The following is a 22725-nucleotide window of genomic DNA, read 5'->3' as shown; positions in this document are numbered from 1 at the left end:
GCCTCCGAGGGTCGCGGGGCTGGATGTACTCAGTCGCGCGGCTCTTCTTCTCCCTACCTTCTCTGCTTGCAGCACAGAGCCGAACGGAAGTCTTCCCGACGTCAGCGCTAACGTCGGAGGGGAGGGAGGGCTTAAACAAAGCCCTCCCTCCCTCCGACATCAGCGCTGACATCGGGAAGACTTCCATTCGGCTCTGTGCTGCAGGCAGGGCAGGTAAGGAGAAGGAGAGTAGCCTCGCAGTTCGAGTGGCTACCAAGGGAGGGGGGCGGTCCGCCCCGCCCCGGTTGCAGCACAGCCGGCCAGGTCCCCTTACTTTTGTGGCACTTCCCCGACCGACCGATAACAGCCCGGGTCCGACAATCCTCCCTGCCCTGTAGCCGCGAATCTAAATTACCTTCTTACAGCAGCTGTAAGAAGGTAATTTAGATTCGCGGTTAAGGGCAGGGAGGTTTGTCGGACCGGGGCTGTTGTCGGTCGGTCGGGGAAGTGCCACAAAAGTAAGGGGACCTGGCCGGCTGTGCTGCACCCGGGGCGGTAGAGAAGTAGGGGGGAGAAGGACGCTGAAAGGCCATGGTGAAGACAGGAGGGGGGGGAAGGACTCTGAAAGCACTTGAAGACAGAGGAGGGAGAAGGACGCTGAAAGCACATGGGGGAATACAATGGGGTGGAGAAGGACGCTGAAAGGCCATGGGAAGGGCGGGGGGGAAGGACTCTGAAAGCACTTGTGGAAGACAGAGGGGGGAGAAGGACGCTGAAAGCACATGGGGAAGACAGAGATGGAGAAGGACGCTGAAAGGACATGGGGAAGATGGGGGGGAGAAGGACACTGAAAGGAAATGAGGAAGAGAGAGTAGGGAGAAGACGCTGGCAGGGAAGAAGACAGATGCCAGACTATGGGGGGAGCGGAGAGAAGAAGATGGGTGCCAGACCAATTTGGAAGGGGGAAGAAAGGGAGAGGCACAGTAACAGAGCAAATGGAAGATGCAGAAGGAAGAGAGACAGTGGATGGAAGGAATTGAATGAGAACATGAGGAAAGCAGAAACCAGGCAACAAAGGTAGGAAAAGAATTCTATTTCTTTTTTTTCTTTTTTTTTTGCTTCAGGATAAAGTAGTATATTAGTTGTGTTGATAAAAATTTATAAACATTAGAGGCTCTGGTAGAAACCCGTTTACAAAGTATGTATTCTTCCCAATTAATATTTTCAAATTAATAAAGTCTTTTTGCTTATTTGTAAATGGGTTTCTACCAGAGCCTTTAATTCAGTAGCATAATTAAATGAAATAACTATTTCTGAAGTTTATAGGGACGGGCGGGGACGGAGGGGATTCCTCGCGGGGACGGGTGGGGACGGAGGGGATTCCTCGCGGGGACGGGTGGGGACGAAGGGATTCCTCGCGGGGACGGGTGGGGATGGGTGGGATTCCTCGCGGGGACGGGTGGGGACGGGTGGGATTTCTGTCCCCGCGCAACTCTCTATCATACAGGCAGGTATGTACTGTTTCATTCACATCTATGGGGGGTGAGAGGTGTCAGGGACTACTGGGGGAATGTGTGGGGAGTCATGTTTATATCCCTCCAGTGGCATCTGGTCAGTTTGGGCACTTTTTTGGCACTTATTTGTTATTAAAGCAGGTCTTGCTCCAAGCATCAAAATTGTGGCCTGAAAGTATTCTTAAATGTTTAATTATGGCAGAAAAACATTCAAAATATAAGCCTACCCTAGTCCCGTCCTCACCATACCTCTAACACACCCTCTTGAGATTTAGGCAAACTACTGATCAACACCATAGATATCCATCTAGATTTAGGGTTCAAAAATAGCAAATTGAAAGGGTTTGGCAAGAAAAACAATCTACTTTCTGGACATTTTTCTTTTTTGAAAATAAGCCCCACTGTATGGTATACAAACTTTTGTGGTTTATTAAAATGTACTATATTGATTGACTTCATCAGAGTACAGCAGTTTACAAAATTAATAATAATAAACTGTTTTCCCCTATAGCCTCATCCACCTTGTCATACTTCAAAAGAGTCCATGCAGCTGTTCAAACATCACTGCAGAATTGCAAAAGAATACCAGGAAGTCAAAAAAGAAATTACACTTCTTGAACAAAGAAAGTAAGTTTATTTTTCTCTAATAATAACTGTGTATCTGAGTTAGATGTGAGAGACAAATTATAGCACTATTGGGGCAATTCTATAAATTGATGCCTCAGTCCAGGTGCTATGCATTGTGCCAATTCTTAGCACCAAGATTCCTTTATAAAATACTAGCATAAGTTGGCATTGGCGTGCCCATGTTTAGATTTGTCCTTTTATACCATGTTAATGGCAGGCTTAAGTTGGTGCACCTAGGTATTCCAAGTGACATATAATTTATAGTAGTCTACATGTGGGCCAGATTCTCTATAGTGCGACTAAAGTTGTGCACACAGATCTGTGCATATTGCTGATTTGCATGTGCACCGATAATTATTAACACCTAATAACTGATGCTAAGTGGCACTAATTAGAAGTTAATACGCACAACTTTCTAAGCGTATTCTATAAAGTGGTGCATGTAAATTCTTGTGCATGAATCTCAAAAGGGGGCATGTCCAGGAGAGGAGCAAGGGTGTTCTTAAAAGTTAGGCGCACAATATAAGTTATAGAATATGCCCAACCTGCGCACAATATAAGCACATCAATAGGTTCTGGATTTATTGAATGTTAATGCATCTCTTCTAAATTCAAAAGGACGCCTCAGCCCCACCACTCCTCCACTGTAATAATTTTATACTGTGGGAAGCATGTTGTGGTGCTTCATCATTGGCTGTCGATTTGATATCTTTTTTTCAATAATTTTTCATTTTATAATGTTATTTAAATATATTTCTGTATTTCTTCAATAAATAAGTGTAAAATGTGTTCAATACTTATCTCAGCCAAACCCGGGAGTCAGACCCGACATGTTTCGCACGAAAAGGTGCTTTATCAAGGGTCTCCCTGTGTGACACAGAAAAGAAGCTATAACATCCGATTGTGCTTTGCCCTTTTCATAAACTTTTTTATAATACACTTCTCAAAGAGTTTGTAAATAATAAAACTTACCAAGGTCGCTGCCGTCATCCGACTCCAACTGAATTGTAAGCAAAGATGGCGTCGGCGTCCTTAGATTCAGATTTAAATCCTCCCTCTCATGTCTTCAATAGTCCCGCCCCTACATCTCATTGGCCCTAGAATTACATCACTGATCCCCACTCGATCTCATTGTTTAACCCCTGAGGTGCAATGGTGTCTAACATAAATATAAATCTCTGCTCACTCTCATTTAATTTAACTTTGTCACCCCCCCCAGCATCAGAACCCATAACGTTATTAATGACCCGCCATTTCAAATCAGATATAGTATGTTTGTATTTAAGCCAGTGCTCTACCAAAGGTGCTTGCAATACACAGGGAGACCCTTGATAAATCACCTTTTCGTGCGAAACATGTCGGGTCTGACTCCCGGGTTTGGCTGAGACAAGTATTGAACACATTTTACACTTATTTATTGAAGAAATACAGAAATATATTTAAATAACATTATAAAATGAAAAATTATTGAAAAAAAGATATCAAATCGACAGCCAATGATGAAGCACCACAACATGCTTCCCACAGTATAAAATTATTACAGTGGAGGAGTGGTGGGGCTGAGGCGTCCTTTTGAATTTAGAAGAGATGCATTAACATTCAATAAATCCAGAACCTATTGATATTGTTATAGAAGCTGAATGATCAGGCTGGATTAGAAAATTACTTGCCATTTATATTGAGCACAATATAAGCACAGGCATTTAGGTCTGGTTTTCATTGGCCTAAATGGGTGCGCCTAAATATTAATCATTTGTACAGGTGCTAAGCATGTTTCTATAAATTGCACATAATTTCAGAGGCTTATTTTATAGAACTGGACTAGCGCCATCCTTTTCAGCACTGATATTCTAGTACAAAAGGCATATGAGTCTTGAACTAGTGATTATTCTCCTCTAGTCGCGAGCTATGTAGAAAAACATGATTTACATTTTTTTTCTCTCTCGGCTCCGCCTCCTGCATCACTGGGCAGTGCTCTAGCTCCTCAGTTTTTTTATGTGAAATAGTTTTTATTAAATATCATGGCAAATAAACATGCGAACAGCAAAAACATTTTATGAGAAAACCACACTCTTCCAAATCCCCAACCCACCCAATCCTCCCCCCACCCACATCCCTCCCCATCCCACCCTTCCCGGGCAGCAACAGCGGAAGAGAACAGAGTACTAAGATAACATATATTATCAAAATGGTATGCAGATCAGGCTGTCCATAGTTGTTGTTGAATGGGTGTGACAAATGTTAAACTAAACAAGTACCAGCATTGGCGGAACAGCCTGCCCTTTTTTGTTTGTAAATCCATAATGTCCCTTCGTTCCAATAACATTTGCTGCAGCATAAGTGATCTCCACTGCTGTAGAGAGGGAGGCTGAGGTGAAAGCCACTGGGTCAGAATGCATTTCCTGCCCATAAGCACAGTCTTGCGGAGAAATGCCGCACATCCCGGCTTAGGCGGATGAAAACGAATTTGTGAAGTTAGGAGAAAACTGGGGTGTAACCTCCACGAGCATCCCCATAGTGCGGCCAACGTGGATATTAAAGTCAACCAAAATGTAGACACCAAAGGGCATGTCCAAAACATGTGACCAAAGGATGCCATAGGAGAGGAGCATTTTCCACAACCAGAAGTCGCACTAATCCCCATGATCATAGCCCTCTTAGGTGGATAGAACGCTCGCAGTAAAAACTTGTAGTTGCGTTCTTTCTCCATCGAAGACAAGGTAGGATCGCGTCCCACTCGAAGTCCCCTTCGAAGCAGATCCTCGGATATTGGTATCTGTAGGTCAGCCGACCATTTCTGAGCGAGAGAAATAAAGTCCAATTCTCCAGACAGTTCTTGCAAGAATTTATGATAAAATTTGAGGGGTACATGGTCGTGTGCCGTTAGATCAAGAGCTTCTCGTAAGCTGGATTGAACCTCGTCTCTTAACAGTACAGGAGTCAAAGTCTGTATGTAGTGGCACAGCTGTCGATGAGCAAACCAGTCCCCGAGTACAAAAGTAAACTCGGTCTGTAGATCAGGAAGTGGGGTCGGAGTACCCATATCCTGCACCACCTGGAACAGGTATTGAAGACCCAGAGAAGTCCAGCGTCCAAAAACAACGGAGTCCATGCCAGGCGGGAACGCTCCGTTACCCGCCACAGGAAGGTAGGGAGTCGTTTCAGAAGAAATGTGCAACAACCTACATAACTTTTTCCAGGCTGATCGCATGACCTGCAAAAAGGGATGATTGTATATAGATGGCAAATCAGGCAACTGTCTAATATGTAAAAGGTAACTGAAATGATACGGTCTGAACTCAAAGCATTCATTCTCAGGCCGGGAAAACCAGGAGGTATTGCAAAACCAATCATGTAGGTGTCTAAATTGACATGCAAGTGCAAATCGAGATATATCCAGTAAGCCCATCCCCCCCCGGTGTTTTGGCAGCATCAACTTAGACAGAGCTATCCTAGCCCGCTTTCCCTGCCATAAATAGGCAGAAAGGTGGGAGTTGAGCCGCGTTATGTGTTGTGGTGTAAGCATAATAGGCAACATTTGCATAATGTAAAGCCATTGCGGCAAAAGCATCATATTGTACAATGCTATGCGACCAGAAAGGGACAGGGGGAGCTTCCTCCAACCCGTCAGAGTAGACAAAGTACGCTGTAGTAGGGGAGTGACATTAATGGAATACAATCTGTCCAGGTCCTGAGGGATCACCACCCCCAAATAGGTCAGCTGAGAGGAGGCCCACTGTAAAGGAAATTCACCCGGCCAACCCAGACGCACCCCAGGTGACGTAGGCAACGCTATGGACTTCTGCTTATTAAGCACCAGACCTGAATAAATGTTAAATTCATCCAGAAGTTCCAGAGCTCGGGGCAAAGAATGGTGCGGATCGCCCAACGTAAGCAGAAGATCATCCGCGAATGCCAGCACCCGCAACTGTGCGGAGCCCTCAGGTAACCCCACTATTACATCGTCTCTTTGCAGTGTGCGTAATAGAGGATCTAAGTATAGAAGAAAAAGGAGGGGCGATAGTGGGCATCCTTGTCGCGTCCCCCTGCCCACCACAAAAAAGGAAGAGCGCACTCCATTCACCAAGACCGATGCCCTGGGTCTCAAGTAGAGCGAATGGATCAACGCCAGGTAACTATCGGGGAACCCCATGTAATGTAACACCTGGAAAAGGTAATGCCAGTGGACTTTGTCAAATGCCTTTGCTGCATCTAACCCAACCAACAACCCTGGCGTATGGGTCCGCTGAGCACGAGAGAAGGCCAAAAGCACCCGGCGTACATTAATTACCGATTGGCGAGATCGTACAAAGCCCACCTGTTCCGGCACAATCACAGCTGGAAGTAGAGTGGCCAGCCTGTCTGCCAAAATACGCGCCAAGATTTTCAGGTCTACATTCAGCAGTGATATCGGGCGGTATGATTCAATATCCGTCGGCGGTTTAGAAGGTTTTGGGATCAAGGTTATCAAAGCATCGTTTGCATACCGCGGGAGGGCACCAGAGGTTTGTACCGCAGAGTAATAATTTAAGAGAGACCCCCCTATTGAGGACGATAAAATCTTATAAAACTCTGGAGAGAAGCCGTCCGGACCCGGAGCTGTACACGATTTCAGGGTTTTAATCGCCTGTAACACTTCCGGGAGCTGCAATTGTCTATCCAACCGAGATATTTGAACCGCCGATAGTTTGGGCATCCCAGCGTCCTCTAGGTAATCCCCCACGTCCGGGCCCGTATAAGGACCAGGGGATGAATAAAAGGCCTCAAAATAATTTTTAAAACAGGTGGAGATATCAGCCGCGGACGTCAGTATTTTTCCCGACTTCTCCTTCAACATAGCTATATATCGAGAGCCCTTCCAACTCTTCGCGACGGAGGCTAACAACTTCCCAGATTTATTGCCATATTTATAAAATTGATATTTGCGAAAGAATAATAATTTCTTAGTGCGCTCATGAATTAGAGAGTTCAGCTCCGCCAAAGCGGCGGTGTATGCCTCCCTAGCAGTTACAGAGGGAGAATGCAGTAACTCCCGTTTCAATTGAGTTGACTGTTTCTCCAGCAATACTATACGATGAGCAATTCTCCGAGTCCTAGCGGCCACATAAGCAATCACCTCCCCGCGCAGTACCGCCTTAGCAGCGACCCAAAATAATATGGGTTGATCTAAATGTGGAGCATTAAAAGAACAGTATTCCTCCCATTTCCCAGATAAAAACTCCCGAAAGTGAGGATCAGAATGCAAATAAGAGGGAAATCTCCAACCCGACCCCACACCCACCGCACCCCCCAGTGCTACATCTAGCCAAATCATATGGTGGTCAGAAATTTCAAGGGGGCCTATTGTTGCCTCAGAAACCCAAGCAAATTTGTGTTCAGAAATCAAGGTGTAGTCAATTCTGGAAAAGGTTCCATGGGCCCTGGACTGGTGCGTATAATCCCTGTCAGTGGGGTGGAGCAACCGCCAGGGATCCACCAACCCCAAAGTCCGACACAGATAGGGGACACCCTTTGTCTGTCTCGCCGTCGTGGGTCCCAACCCTCCAGAGCGATCTACACCAGGATCCAGAACCTGATTCAAGTCACCCACTAGTATCAGCGGGTCACCCGAATACTGCAAACATATATTAACCAGATTTTGGAAGAAAGAGTGCTGGTAGCCATTAGGGCCATATCCCACTAGTAACCTGAATGACCCACCCGGACCTGTCACCCTCACCAGCAAGTATCGACCCTCGGTGTCACGCCTCAGGACCTGGACAGAGCATGGTAAACCCCTTCTGATCAATATAGCCACCCCTGCCCTCCTCCCTGATGCTGATGCATAATATAGGTCCCCAACCCAACCTCTCTTCAGTTTTTGGTGTTCTGCATCGGTAAGTCTAGTTTCCTGAAGGCAGGCTATGTCAACTGAGTGATGTTTTAGCTGTGACAAAATCTTTGTACGCTTGGCAGGCGAGGTGATGCCTGATACATTCCAGGAGAGTATACGGACATTCTTATCACCCATGACTCTCCCCACCTCTCAGATCATAATAAGTAAGCCATCCTATAGAGAGAGTCCAGGGGCGCCCAGCCTCACCCCAGGACTGCACAAACATACTCCATTCATACCATGCGCAATATCCCAAAATGTTCAAGAAACATAGAGAACAAAGATAGAAAAACACAAGTGTCCCTGTAGGTACCGCTGCTGCCACCCAGGAGTATCCCACCCCCCAAAACCCCCCCACACTTCCCACTGCTCCCATCATGTGGGAGAAAGAAAAGTCACGATAGATGTCCCTCCCAGGGCCACCCTGGCCAGCAAGAGGATATACTCAGGAAAATTTCCAAAACATGGTCTCCCTAAAAAGCGCTTAGGGACAATAACAATCAAGCTATACATGTCAGACTCATAGAAGGCTCAAACCCCAGTGTCAAACCTGTCCTGAATCAGGCCTTTTAAGCAAGGTAATAAATTCAGCAGCCGCCGCAGAAGATTGGAAGGTCTTCCAGACACCATTGTGAAGGATCCTCAATTGAGCCGGATAGTTGAACTGGAACCTGACTTTAAGCTCAGACAGTTGTGTGCAGAGGGAATAAAATGGTCGCCTCCGTTCCTGCAGAGCCAGAGAAAAATCCTGGCTAATTCTGATCAGAGAGCCATCGTACTTCAAGGCATCACGTTTATTCCGATAGAGTTGTAACAGTTCCACCTTATGGCGAAAGTTGAGCACCTTCATGATGACAACACGTGGCCGGGTCTCCAAATCAGGACGACGGCCCAAGCGGTGTGCCCTTTCAATACGGAGGGGCCCCAGAGAGGAATGAAAAGGCAATTCTTCCTTCAGCCATGTTTCTAGGACCCCCAGCAGGTCACGGTCCGGGATCGACTCTGGGATTCCCAGCAGGCGCAGGTTCGAGCGTCTGGAACGATTCTCCAAATCGTCCAGTTTTTCAGCCTGCGCCCGAACCTGCGCCCGCAACTCCTCCAAATCTGTGCTCTGAGTCACAGAGGTGTCTTCTAACGTGGAGACCCGTTGCTCCAGCTCACCCGTTCGAGTCGCCGCCGCCGCCAGCAGAGTCTCCACGTTGTTGATTTGTGCCGTAATGATTTCCAGCTTCGGCCCCAAGACCTGCGCCAAGGCGTCCTTGATATCACTTAAGGCGTCTTTCTGATCTGCTCTGATTTTACTTTATTTTTTAGCTTTTTTATCTGGATTTGGAGGCTTTTCAATGCGCCAAAGGACCTTACTAGGGGCCGCTTTGCCTGGGAGAAGATAGAATCCCTTGGCAGAAGTCTGTAGCTGAATGGACAACCCTTTTTAAGGGCACCTACATGGCCAGCCTGCGTTAAATAATTTAAAAATAAATTATATACTGCCGATCTACTATTCTCAGCAGTTTACAAAATATGCACATAAAATATACAGCTTCATACACAAATTTCATCAAGCATAAAGCATCAATAATACATACAGTTGGTACCGGAGCTTGAGCACAGGTTGTGTGGCCCCATGTTGGTCCTGAGGGCTCTATCGAATGCAAGCTGTGTCCCTCCCCCCCCCCCCCCTCCGAAGACACGCAAGGAGTTATGAGAGTCTGGGGTCTCAGGCTCTCTTAGGGTCTGACTGGCATCCTGAAGAAATAAGCATCTGGATTATATTTACATGCTTGTCTGAGGCAGAAGTCTTCTCCATTCCCTCCATTCTCTATTCCCCAGCTGCGATTTTATCTGAAGCAGGCACAGTACTGAAAGCACTGCAACAGAACGAGTACAGTCTATGGCTGTCTATGAGGAAAATGGGGGGGGGGGGGGTCCCCTATATTGCAGTCCTGAAGGTTTCTGGGGCAAGTATTTAAGTCCCCCTACCTCCAAAAACTCCTTTGCTGAATTTTTTGTGTTTTTATTCAGCTTTCCTGGGCCATTTTTTTACACCAAAACGCTGCCTTCATGGCCATCTTAGATTTCCCAATTTTGTTTTAAAAGCTTCTACCTGCCTCAAAACACCTCAATGTTGGTTAAAATCATTATAGATGGACCACTGAGGCTGTTTTAACCTTGATTCATGCCAGATTTGTGCTGGATGGTCGGCTGAGAAGCTTCTATGTTCCATGAGACGCGGGGCATGTGAGGGGGATGAGAACACTGAGCTTAGCCCCATCTGGTCCCTTTAGGGTGACAGAGTTGCAGGTGGCTTGGTTTTTGGGTCAAAAATCCTTCCTAGAGCCCTTAGATAGCAACTCGTGGATTTGGCAAAGCGCAAGTGCACAGACACTGCTGGGCCCATAGAGAGACAAGGTAAATCCCTTCAGGGGTCCTCGGGGCATCCTGTATGGGGCTTTACTCCTGATTTTGTGAACTCAATATTTGCAACCTATCTGAGTTATCAAGGTCTGCCTGTCCTGACTGCAGTCTCGCCAGAGGTTTCCCTCTTAAAGTGCAGTTCCCCTGCTTAAGGTTCACTGCAGGAACCAGTCAAAGAAAGCCTGTGATGACTGGGAGTCAGGGTCAATGCCTTTAATCCCTCAGTGTGAATTCTCAATTTTGAAGGATCAGGATTTCAGACAAGGGCTACCATCTAGAAGTCTGGGGCAGCCCTGGACCAGGGGAGGGACCTAACGGTGTGCCGCCTTTTCAAACCGGCGGCTTTGCTAGATATCTTTGCAGGAATTGAAGCTTGAAGCCTCGCAGATCTTTGATTCTCAGCTTTCAGTCATGAGAAGCTCTGAGGCTCAGACCACATATTTTCTCTTTGCATCCTGATATTACAAGATGCTGACAGAGCATTAGGAGAATCCTGAAGGCTCTCTGTGGGTGACCAGGACTATGATGAAATTATATCCGATAGCTCCTTATTTTCAGCAGCTATCTGTTCAGCTCAAAGTGATTTTAAAGGATGCACAAGTCCGAAGGGTGTATTTAGTCCTTAAAAGGCAGTCAAAGCCTTGGCTTTAGACTAAAAGCAATGGCTGCGGCTACTTTGGTTGCAAAAGCCTGCCATACTAGACTCCATCGGGCTCTGTTTATGGAGGATGACGCCTACCCCCAGTTGCTGCTTTCAAAGGTGAATTATGTAGCAGATGCTCTATATCAGTGTTCTTCAACCTTTTTACACCTATGGACCGGCGGAAATAAAATAATTATTTTGTGGACCGCAAACAACTAAGACTGAAATTTTTTTTAAAAACCATCGCCGCCCCGTCTCCGCGAGCTCAGTCCCACAAACCATCTGATCCCATCCGCACAAGCCTGAAATAGTTATGATTTTATATTGAACATATTTTATTAAAGTATAAAAAGAAACAAATTGTCATTTTATAAATACAAATAATACAGGGTAAAGATCAACAAAACCCCTGTCTCCCCTCCCCTTCACATATATCCCCTCTACTATCAAGAAAACTGAATAAGCCAAATTATTACAGAATGCTACACAAATATCATGTAACAGAATACCACAATCACACATGACAGGAATGGTGTTAGGGGAGTGGAACTAGGGCAACTGCCCCCTGGTCAGAGAGAGACCTAAGCCAGCTGGAAGCTAAAGAGACACACTGCCTGGGCTTTGCACTCCCCAGTTATGTCTAGCAAGATACATATTTCAAATCTGATATATTTGAATCACAAGATAGAAATAAAATTATTTTTTTCTACCTTTTGTCGTCTCTGGTTTCTGCTTTCATTGCCTTTTCACTCTCTTCCATCCAGCGTCTGCCCTAAGAACATAAGAATTGCCACTGCTGGATCAGACCAGTGGTCCATCATGCCTAGCAATCCGCTCACGCGGCAGCCCTCTGGTCTAAGACCAGCACCCTAACTGAGACTAGCCCTACCAGCGCATGTTCTTGTTCAGAAGGAACTTGTCTAACTTTATCTTGAATCCTTGGAGGGTGTTTTCCCCTATAACAGCCTCTGGAAGAGCGTTCCAGCTTTCTACCACTCTCTGGGTGAAGAAGAACTTCCTTACGTTTGTACGGAATCTATCCCCTTTCAACTTAGTGCCTTCTCGTTCTCCCTACCTTGGAGAGGGTGAATAGTGTCTTTATCCCAGGACAAGCAGGCAGCATATTCTCACATGTGGATGACGTCACCTACAGAGCCCCAACGCGGACAGCTTTTCAAGCAAACTTGATTGAAGTTTTAAGCTTGCTATGCTGCACCACGCATGTGCATGCCTTCTCCCTCCACTAGAGGGCGCATCCCCACCTCGTGGTCCTCAGTTCTGTTTCTTCCACGGAGCCAGAAGCCCTGTTGAGTTTTTGCTCCGTGCTATATTGCCTTCTGTCACCGCGGCTGGGGTTTATTTCTTAGTCGCTGTGCTTTTTTTTGTTTTTGCTTTGATCGCGTAGTTGAAATCCGTCGGGAAAAAAAAAAAAAAGTTTTCGTTCCAGGCTCCGGGGGCTCCCGGTAGCCGCGGCCGCGGGACCTCGTTCGTTTGCGGCCTTGTTTTTCGTTCATGTCCCGACCCTTGTTGGGCTTTAAAAAGTGCACCCGGTGCGATCAGTTGCTTTCCATCACCGATCTCCACCGGTGGTGCCTTGTCTGCCTGGGTGCGGATCACCCGACGGACTCTTGCACTAGGTGCTCCACTTTTCAACCTCGAGCGCTCCGCCGCCGGCGCACCCGCATGGCGGAGCTCTTCATTGTAGAACCCGCGGCGGGGAAGGCCTCGACGTCGGCCTTGGCCTCGGCCCCGGCTTTGACCTCGGCCTCAGCAACCTCGACCTCGCCGCGGGTGCCTTCCTCTTCGAAGCCTGCGTCCTCGACGCCGAAGTCGGCCCCGAGTAAGTCCCCGCTTCCTTCCTCTACTCCAGGGTCCTCTAAGAAGCCGTCCTCGGGCTCCTCGACGGGGGCGGGTGGGTCGTCCTCAGCCCCGCCCCGGGCTTCGAAATCGGGAATACTCATTGCCGAGGTCGCCCTCGAGGGAGCACCCGCCGGCACCAGACATGCCGTCCATGATGGCCATTCCCCTTGTTTCAGGACATGCTCCAAGCGCTTATCTCCTTGGAGCTGTCCTGTGCCCTGGCCCACGTGCAGCCGTCCTCGGCCCCGACCGCGACCCCGGCTCCGGCCTCGGTCCCGGTGGTTGTTCCTGCCTCGGCCTCGGCCTCGGCTATTGACCAGCCTGTGCGGAGCGTGCGACCTCGGGACAAGGTGCGCCGGGTTCGCAGGATTTCTTCTTCCGAGTCCTTGACGGGGTCCTCCCGTGGGTCCTCGCCCTCGGGTCGGCCTCGGGCGAAACGCCGTTCCCGTAAGTCCAAGCGCCCTCGTGGGTCGCCTCGGAGGCGCGGTCGTTCCTCGCCAACCCGGGAGGCAGAGGCTCTGAAGGTTTCGGAACTCAGCCTGACTAATCCGCGGCTGTTCCGTTCCCCTGCGGGGAAGGGATCGAGGGATTCCTCCCCGAGAAGGAGGAAGGCTTCGGTACCCCGTACCCCGGGGACTTCCCCGAGGGGTTCCTCGGGACTTCGGAGGTCTCCGACCCCAACGCGGTCCCTCGGGGCGGCTTCGTGGGGGTCGGAGGCTGGCACGGGTCGTGAGGCCAGATACTCACGTGAGGTTTCTCCGTCCTTCTCGGCGGCGCGGGCCTCTCGCTCCCCTTCCCCTCCCTCGAGGCCCTCCTCGTTTTCAAGGTTTGTGGTGGATATGGGGAAGGCTTTGGACCCGGACCTTTTGACGGGGTCCCAGTATTCCAAATAATTTTTGGAGGAACAGGATTTACCCTCTCCTCCGCGGGAATCTCCACGCCTGCCCTTAAACAAGGTCCTGCAACAGACCTTCTTGCGGAATTTGGATTCCCCTTATGCGGTAACGGCTGTCCCCTCAAAGATGGAATCGAAATACCGCACGGTCCCCTGTAAGGGTTTCGAGAAGACTCAGTTGTCCCACCAGTCTTTGCTTGTCGAGTCGTCACTGAAGAAATCCCAGCCTTCTCGAGTGTCCGCAGCGGTTCCGCCCGGGCGTGAGGGGCGTACCCTGGATAAGTTTGGGCGCCGCCTCTACCAAAATTCCATGATGGCGAATAGGGTGCTTAACTACGCATTTACAATCTCTTCGTACCTACGCCATCTGGTCAAGTCCATGCCCCGTTATCACGGGGTCATGCCCGACTCGCATAAAGGGGACTTCGGCAAGCTCATGGATTCTCTGTCCCAGCTGCGCCTTTTCCTTTTCCATGCCGTCTACGACGCTTTCGAATTAACATCAAGGGTCTCCGTGTTCGCGGTGGCGATGTGCCGCCTAGCGTGGTTGCGCATTGTAGATATGAACCCCAATCTGCAGGAGCGCCTGGCAAATTTGCCCTGCGTGGGCTCGGAGCTCTTCGATGAGTCCCTAGAGGCGGCTACTAAACGCCTTTCCAAACATGAGCGCTCCTTCGCCTCCCTGGTCCGCCCCAAGGCGAAGTCGTCGGCTCCAAAGCCGTACCGGCCTCCACCGCGGCGTTATCCGCAGAAGTCCACGCCGGCTTTCTCCAGGCCTCCGCCCAGGCAGCCCCCTCAGCAGGCCAGGGCTCCACAACAGAACCCTCAGGCGCAAGGGGCGTCCAAGCCGGCGCCGTCTTTTTGACGCTCTGAGCGGATGGGGGCGGGCCCCCTGTGCGTGTCGTCGACCCCGCTACCCATCGGGGATCGGTTGAGGGCATTTCATCCTGCCTGGACTCTCATCACCTCCGATGCTTGGGTGCTCCGAGTCGTCTCGGAGGGTTACTCCCTCAACTTCAGGGAAATCCCGCCGGACAGTCCACCCGGTGCATGTCCTTCAAACAGGTCGCAGCTCCCCCTGCTCCTTTCGGAGGCCAGGGCCTTGTTGGGTCTCCGGGCTGTGGAGCGGGTGCCCCCCGACCAGCAGGGGAAGGGTTTTTACTCCCGCTATTTTCTGGTCCCGAAAAAGACCGGGGACTTACGCCCCATTTTGGACCTCCGGAGGCTCAACAAGTTCCTTGTCCAGGAGAAGTTCCGTATGCTATCTCTGCCGGTCCTGTACCCGCTGCTGGACGAAGGGGACTGGATGTGCTCCCTGGACCTAAAGGAAGCTTATACCCATGTTCCGGTGCATCCCGCCTTCCGCAAGTTTCTACGATTCCAGGTGGGGGAGTTGCACCTTCAATACCGGGTCCTCCCCTTTGGCTTGGCTTCGTCCCCTCGAGTCTTCATGAAGTGTATGGTGGTAGTCGCGGCGGCCCTGCGATCCCAGGGTCTGCAGGTCTTTCCCTACCTGGACGATTGGCTGATCAAAGCTCCTTCCAGGGAGGGGGTTATCTTAGCGACCCGACAGACTATCATCTTCCTTCAGCGTCTGGGGTTCAAAGTGAACTTTCCCAAGTCTCAATTGTGCCCTGCTCAATCCCTTCAGTTCATCGGGGCCGTGCTGGACACGGTTCGCCTCCGTTCGTTCCTCCCTCCTCCGCGGTTGGAGGCCCTTCTCCACCTCAGTCGCCAGATATCGCTGCTGCCCTCAGTATCGGCGCAGCGCCTGATGATTCTGCTGGGCCACATGGCATCTACAGTTCATGTCACGCCGTTTGCCCGCTTGCACCTGAGGCTTCCTCAGTGGACGTTGGCCTCACAATGGCGTCAGGACCGGGACCTGGTCTCCTCCCCTGTGACAGTGACTCCCTCCTTGAGACGCTCGCTCCGTTGGTGGACCAACTCTTCCAATCTTTCCAGGGGTTTGCTCTTTCTCGCCCCTCCGCATCGCAAGGTCCTGACCACGGACTCTTCAGAGTACGCTTGGGGGGGCTCATCTCGACGGTCTGCGGACTCAAGGACTGTGGTCGGCGGAGGACCGTCTTTGTCACATCAATGTCTTGGAGCTTCACGCCATTTTTCTGGCTGCTCGAGCTTTCTGCCAACTGCTGCACGATCAGGTAGTCCTAGTGCGGACGGACAACCAGGTGGCAATATACTATGTGAACAAGCAAGGGGGGGCGGGCTCTTGGTCTCTGTGCCAGGAGGCCCTTCACCTCTGGGAGTGGGCGGTCTCTCAGAACATCTTCCTTCGGGCGGTTTATATTCAGGGAGAGTGGAACTGTCTGGCGGACAAACTCAGTCGCCTCCTACAGCCGCACGAATGGTCGCTCAACTCACGAGTCCTGCATGAGACCGTTGGGGGACTCCTCAGGTGGATCTGCTTGCCTCTCCGGAGACTCACAAGCTCCCTCTCTATTGTTCTCGGATGTACTCCCCAGATCGTCTCGAGGCCGATGCCTTTCTTCTCGACTGGGAAGGGAGGTTCCTTTATGCGTTTCCTCTGATCTTGAGAACGTTGGTACATCTCAAATCGACCAGAGCCACTTTGATTCTCATTGCACCTCGTCGGCCTCGTCAACCCTGGTTCTCCCTGCTCCTCCAACTCAGTGTCAGGGAGCCTCTGCTTCTGCCGGTTTTTCCCTCTCTGCTGTCTCAGAGTCGGGGTTCGCTGTTGCATCCCAATCTTCAGTCCTTACATCTGACGGCTTGGTTCCTTTCCCCTTGACTGAGGTTCCTATTTCTCAGTCTGTCAGGGAGGTTTTGGAAGCTTCGCGCAAGGTCTCGACTCGGCTTTGCTATTCCCAGAAGTGGACCAGATTTTCATCCTGGTGTTCCTCGCATCATCTGGATCCAAGCTCGGTTCCGGTGGCTTCGGTCCTGGAATATTTGCTTCATTTATCTCAGTCTGGTCTGAAGACGACTTCCATTCGGGTGCATCTCAGTGCTATTGCTGCTTCCCATCGGCATCTCGAGGGTAGGTCTCTCTCCCTTCATCCTCTGGTTGCTCGTTTCATGAGGGGTCTTTTGAACGTCCATCCTCCTATTAAGCCTCCTCCTGTGGTTTGGGATCTCAACGTGGTTCTGGCTCAACTGATGAAGCCTCCGTTTGAGCCTATGGACAAATCTCATCTCAAGTTCCTCACTTGGAAGGTGATGTTTCTACTTGCGCTCACTTCTGCTCGGCGGATTAGTGAGCTGCAGGCTTTGGTTGCGGACCCGCCTTTTACTGTGTTCCATCATGACAAGGTGGTTCTCCGCACCCATCCTAAATTTTTACCTAAGGTTGTGTCTGATTTCCACCTCAATCAGTCCATTGTTCTTCCAGTGTTTTTTCCGAAGCCCCACTCTCATCCTGGCGAAGTGGCGCTTCACTCTCTTGACTGTAAGAGGGCGTTGGCTTTTTATCTTCAACGTACTCAGTCTCATCGGTCGGTACCTCAATTGTTCTTGACCTTTGACCCTAATCGGTTGGGACGTCCCGTCTCCAAGCGCACCTTGTCCAACTGGTTGGCTGCTTGTATTTCTTTTTGCTACGCTCAGGCTGGTCTCACGCTCCATGGTCGAGTCACGGGGCATAGGGTCCGGACTATGGCAGCTTCTGTTGCTTTCCTCCGGTCTATGCCTGTGGAGGACATCTGTAAGGCTGCCACTTGGTCTTCGGTTCACCCTAAATTTACACACACACATTGAATCTAGTTCAACATACGTTTGGTATACCTTTGATTGGGAAGTACAGACTGGATAGTTGTTTAAACTGAAGGAGGTAGATTGGTGGATTTGATGTCATGTTAGTCTATTTAACACCGCATAGAACTTAACGATATTGCGGTATATACGCTGTTATTATTATTATTACCTCTGAACTGCTCTTCAATTCCTCAGTGTGTAACAAAGCAGTTAGTCATTCTTGTAGAGGACACAGAAGAGGGAAGGGTACGGGAAGACTCAACGAGAAACATGTATAATCTGCTCATATTATTAAACATCACAACAAATAATTAAACATTTGGCAAATAGAATTAAACAATTGAACAACTGAACCACAAGAACACAGCCTGCATTAACAGTGTGGGTCATATAATTGATAAACCCCCTGGAGTGAAGAACACAATAGCCATGGATGGTATTCTTGTGGGGGGTATATAACCAATAAACCTCATGGAGTGAAGAACGTGTTAGTCACGGATGATATTCTTGCTAAGCCTGGACAAATAAACAAGAAGTTCAACTTACCCGTACTCATTGAGGCAGAAAGCAGGCGAATCAGTATCCCCTGGGGGGGGGGGGCCTTCTTCTTATTCTTTATTATACAGTATGAGGGGCATAATCGAAAGGAACATTTAAGTCCATTTTTGTCTAAGTTGCAAGTTGTCCAAAGTAAAAACAGCTTAGGACATATTTTCAAAAAATACATCCAAATATTTTTCCCTTTTGAAAATCGTCTAAGTATACGTCCTGCCGATCTGATCGTCCAAGTCGCTAAATCATCCATCTTTATACCACATTTTCGTCCAACTTTTCGTCCAAGTCAAAAATGCTAGAACAAGCCCTGTTGGACGTGGGAGGGGTCTGCAAAGTGATGGACTGAACACCTAGACATGGCACCTAAATAGTGGGGTACCTTACAGGGCACTGCTTTGAACTTCACAAAAAGGATGCCATGTCATCATCTCACTACAGCTCCCTTATAGGTCACGATGAGCCCCCCCAAAACTACTTCCAGAATCCCCTAGACCCACTTATCTACCACCCTAATAGCCCTTATGGCTGCAGGAGCCACTTATATGCCAGTACAAAAGGGTTTGGGGGATGTATAGGAGAGTGCACATGTTTCAGTAACAATGCAGTGATTATAGGGGCTTATGGGCATGGGGCCTCCTCTCCATGGGTCCCTAACCCACCCCCAAGACGACTTAAGCCACTTCTGAGGAGGACGACTAGGCTTTCCTATGCCAGGCTTCCAGGTGATGTTCTGTAGGCTGAATTTTAAAGATGTGATTACAATTTTTATGGGATTGGGGGGGGTCAGTGATCACTGGGGTAGTGTGTGGGGGTCTGTATTATGTGTTCACAGTGCTTATCTGGTGACTTTAGGTGGGTTTTTGTGACTTAGACCATGTTTTAAATGGTCTAAGTCACAATGTCCAAGTTCCGTCGATTTTGTACTGTATAACTTTTGGTTATACATTGTGGACGAGCCGGCGCCTGTGGATATAGTAGGCTCCGGTTCAAGCACACAAATACTCACGCCGACGTGCTTCCATAAAGTTGGAAGTCCTGCTGGTCTCAATGTTCATTGGTAAAGCATGAAAACAGAAATTCAAAAGAGTCAGTTTTATAGTTCATGCTACAAGTCACTTTTATTGTGGGCTTATATTGGGAGCCAACTTCCCTTCAGTCTGGACTCCAAGTCACCAATACAAGTTCCCCAAAACAAAACCAGAGCTGATGAAAAAACACTATGTCTCAGCACTCATCTCCATCCAGGTAAGTAACCAAAACACTTTCCAAAAACGTTTGTCATCAGTGTCCAAGATAAATCTTCAAAACAATACTGTTATCTTCAAACAGAGAGGCAGTTAGCAAGGTTGCTATTAGCACTGCCTGTAGTGCTGTGTCCAAGCCTGAGAGTAAAATAGGCTTGGCCCCAGCCAGCTCCAAAGGAGTTGGTGGGGGAGGGGAGTAAGCGAATCCACCAAAATATCTGTTAACACAGAATGCCCAAATGGCCCCACAAACCCATCCAGTTGTACAGTGGATTCTCCCCAGACTTACTTCCTCATTCTTCAGCATTCAAACACAAAAGTAAACTTAACAGAGCAGATTTCTTCAATTAAAGAAAACGTTTTTTCTTTTCAAAAGTTCCCCTAAAGGGAGAAGTGCAGCCCTGCTCTCTTTCTTCCCTCAACTGCACACAGCTGCTGTGAAGCAGTCCCAACAATTTGCTCACCTGAGCTGGAAGAAAAAACCCAAAAGTTTCACAAACATGTATCCTATTATTCTTCCATAGGCATACCTTCAGGACAAACTGCAGATTCCTGGCAATCCATAAATTCAAGCTCTGCTGGCTGGTTAGTCTCAGGGTCAGTATCAAACTCTAGCATTTCCACATCAGCAGAGCTGTGAGGATCAGGAGCATTGTCCTGGATACCTCCTTCCTGAGCAGGCTCAGGGCAGACTGACTTCCTTCCCCTCAGAGCAGCTTCTATTACGTTCAGCCGGGCACGCCCAGTTCTCTGAGGGGGAGGGCCAGCCTGCAGCTTTTTCCTAACTCTCTCAGGAGCAGCAATCAGCTTCTGCAGCTGAGAGTTGGTAGGGGAGGAGGGAGTGTTCTCAGGCTGTTCCAGGCTGTTACATTCAGCATCTTTCACACCCTGGAGCTCAGCTACCTGAGATTTAAAGGGAAATGCACCATCTTCCCTACTCTTCCCCTCTGCCTTGCTACATTGATCAGCTCTTCTGACAGTTGTAATAGGTTTAGACAAACCCCTGCCTGGCACAAACCGAGCTTTAAGGCTAGGGGTGTGACAACATGCAGTAGACTAAGTCTAAGCCTGCCTATGTTCCACCCAAATCCCGCCCTCGACACTCCTCCTGACATGCCCCGTTTAGCTATGGTCATTCAGTGACACTATGAAGGCCTAAGTCGTTTAGAAATACATCCAAAACCTGGTTTGATTATCGGCATTTGGACGTCTTTCGTTTATGATTGTCCAAGTGCCGACTTAGGCAGGTTTTTGGACGTTTTTCTCTTTCGATTATGAGCCCCTATCTGTCTAGTGTTTTACCCTCTCTCATTCTCTACTTATACATTATTTTACCAGAGCCTATGGTTTTTGTAAAGTCTGTAAGGCATCCTTGGTAAGACATATGTGTTAGTCAACCAGTAGCTGTCACTTTTCTATAATTAATGGGACTTCCTCCCTTTATCCCTTTCTTTGATGGTTGAACGCAGCATAATTATCCCTGCACAAGCAGCATCTAGAATTAAACCTGGGTCTTCTGGATATTATTATTGCTCCTGGACCAGTCTAAAACTATATTTAATTATTCTGTTTTTCCTTCAGTAGACTTTTTCATCTTACTAATTAGGGCTGTGTTTGGCCAAAGCCTCTTATTTATTAATTTTTTTAAAATTTATGAATTGCTTAAATCTAAGCAATATACAAAAATATTTACATCCACAGTTTCAAACACAAATATTATAAAATGCAAAAACAAATAAGTCAGTCTTCCCCACAAAATTTCCTTAATACAGAATTATTCAAATCTAAAACAAATAACCACAGAGTTAGAGAAAGGCGTCCACAAACAATTGTGTTTTTAGCAATTTCTTGAGACATACGATCTTATGCTGCATTCAGAACAGGGAAAAGATTGTATATAGCATTATAACCCCATCATTTATACATACTGTATACTTGTGGAGTATAATTTTATAACAGAGCTCATAGACTGTCAACTTGGCACATATGCCTGCTGGATCATTAAGGGGTCCTTTTATCAAGCTGAGGTAGGGGTTTAACGCGCGTAATACCGTGTGTTAAACCGCCTGCCGTGCTAGCCGCTAACACCTGCATTGAGCAGGTATTAGTTTTTTAGCCGGCTGCGGGGGTTAGCGCATGATGAAATGTCCGACACGCTAACCCCGCTAGCGCGGCTTGATAAAAGGACCCCTAAGGGTCTTTTCATAAAGCACTAAAAACTTGACTTTATCCATAATGTTAGAATGGTGGGTATAATGGAGTAGACGTGTAAATTTTCATTTAGTTTTTATTTGATAGTAATAAGGAAGTTAGGTTGAGATAGATCAGGAATTAGGGAAAATGTGCACTTTCGTAAAAGGAGCCCTTGGTTTTTGAGATTAATTCCTAAATAACCAAAAATCAATAAAAAAATTATATTATTACATTTCTCAAAAATAGTGATAATGATATTAAATTTACTGTTTATAAATTAAAATATTTGTATTTTTAAAATCCACAGACAGGAACTGATTGCCAAGTTGGAGCAAGCAGAAAAGGAGAATGTGGAAGAGAAAGCAGCTACGCTTGGCCCGGAGTACAAAGAACTGACAGAGGAAAACCAGAGCTTGAGCCTGGCTTATTCCCAATACAAGGAACAATTAGAAAACCTTAGAATTCAGTATCAGAAAAGACAGGGATCATCTTAACATTATTCCAAAGGATGTTGTCCCAAGAGCACAAACCCTGTATGTTCTGCCTGGGACATGAATTCACTAAGATTTGAAAATGTCCCTTTTTTCCCAGTGTAAGCTCTTTGTATGTAACACCTCTGCAATGTAATGCTTGCCATGTGGGAAAATGGACCATAACCTAAGGAGACAAGCTTGATGAGATATCAGGATGTGTTGATGTGCTTTCAGCTTGGTTTTCTTCTTTCATGATTGTTTTTGTTAGGTTTGTTTTGGGTTTTTTTTTTTTGTTTTTTTTTTGGGGGGGGGGTGGTGATGGGAGGGGAGGAGAATAAAAAGTGGCACATTTTCCTAAATCTATTTGGACTTATTTTATTCAGGGATACCATGAAATGTTTCATGTATGAACCAAAAATTACTTGTCTGGATATTCACAAGGGTATGCTATCGGGACAATTCTATAAGATACACATTAACAATTATGCATCTATTTTGCACATATGCACATATGTGCCAAAAATCTGTTTTCTTAAATTGCCAACTTCCCTCCATCCCTTTTCAGTTAGCTTGGAGGTCACCCACATGTGAGAATATCATGCCTGCTTGTCCTGGGATAAAGCACAATTACTTACCGTAACAGGTGTTATCCAGGGACAGCAGGCATATATTCTCACAACCTGCCCACCTCCCCAAGGTTGGCTTCTTTACTGGTTA

At 47.8% G+C, this 22725-nt stretch overlaps 2 protein-coding genes across 3 annotated transcripts in view; one reads left to right on the top strand and one right to left on the bottom strand.

The window, feature by feature from the left end:
- CCT8 (chaperonin containing TCP1 subunit 8) overlaps positions 1 to 20007 on the bottom strand; it is a 114322-nt gene extending 94315 nt beyond the window's left edge. The window contains exon 1 of the mRNA XM_033940311.1: positions 19873 to 20007. The gene's annotated coding sequence lies outside the window, so the exon portion shown is untranslated. The remainder of the gene's footprint in view (positions 1 to 19872) is intronic.
- The window catches only part of MAP3K7CL (MAP3K7 C-terminal like), a 44229-nt gene extending 21945 nt beyond the window's left edge, over positions 1 to 22284 (top strand). For both annotated transcript variants that reach the window (XM_033940312.1, XM_033940313.1), the window contains exons 4-5: positions 2005 to 2120; positions 21843 to 22284. In XM_033940312.1, the coding sequence (XP_033796203.1) occupies positions 2005 to 2120; positions 21843 to 22029 (303 nt within the window). In that variant the 3' untranslated portion in view covers positions 22030 to 22284. The remainder of the gene's footprint in view (positions 1 to 2004; positions 2121 to 21842) is intronic.
- Positions 22285 to 22725: the final 441 nt, after the last annotated feature.

Source organism: Geotrypetes seraphini, chromosome 4 (assembly GCF_902459505.1).
Source record: "Geotrypetes seraphini chromosome 4, aGeoSer1.1, whole genome shotgun sequence".
Classification (NCBI taxonomy): Eukaryota; Metazoa; Chordata; class Amphibia; order Gymnophiona; family Dermophiidae; genus Geotrypetes; species Geotrypetes seraphini.
Note: the sequence above shows the minus strand (reverse complement) of the source record. Positions and strands in the feature narration are given on the sequence as shown.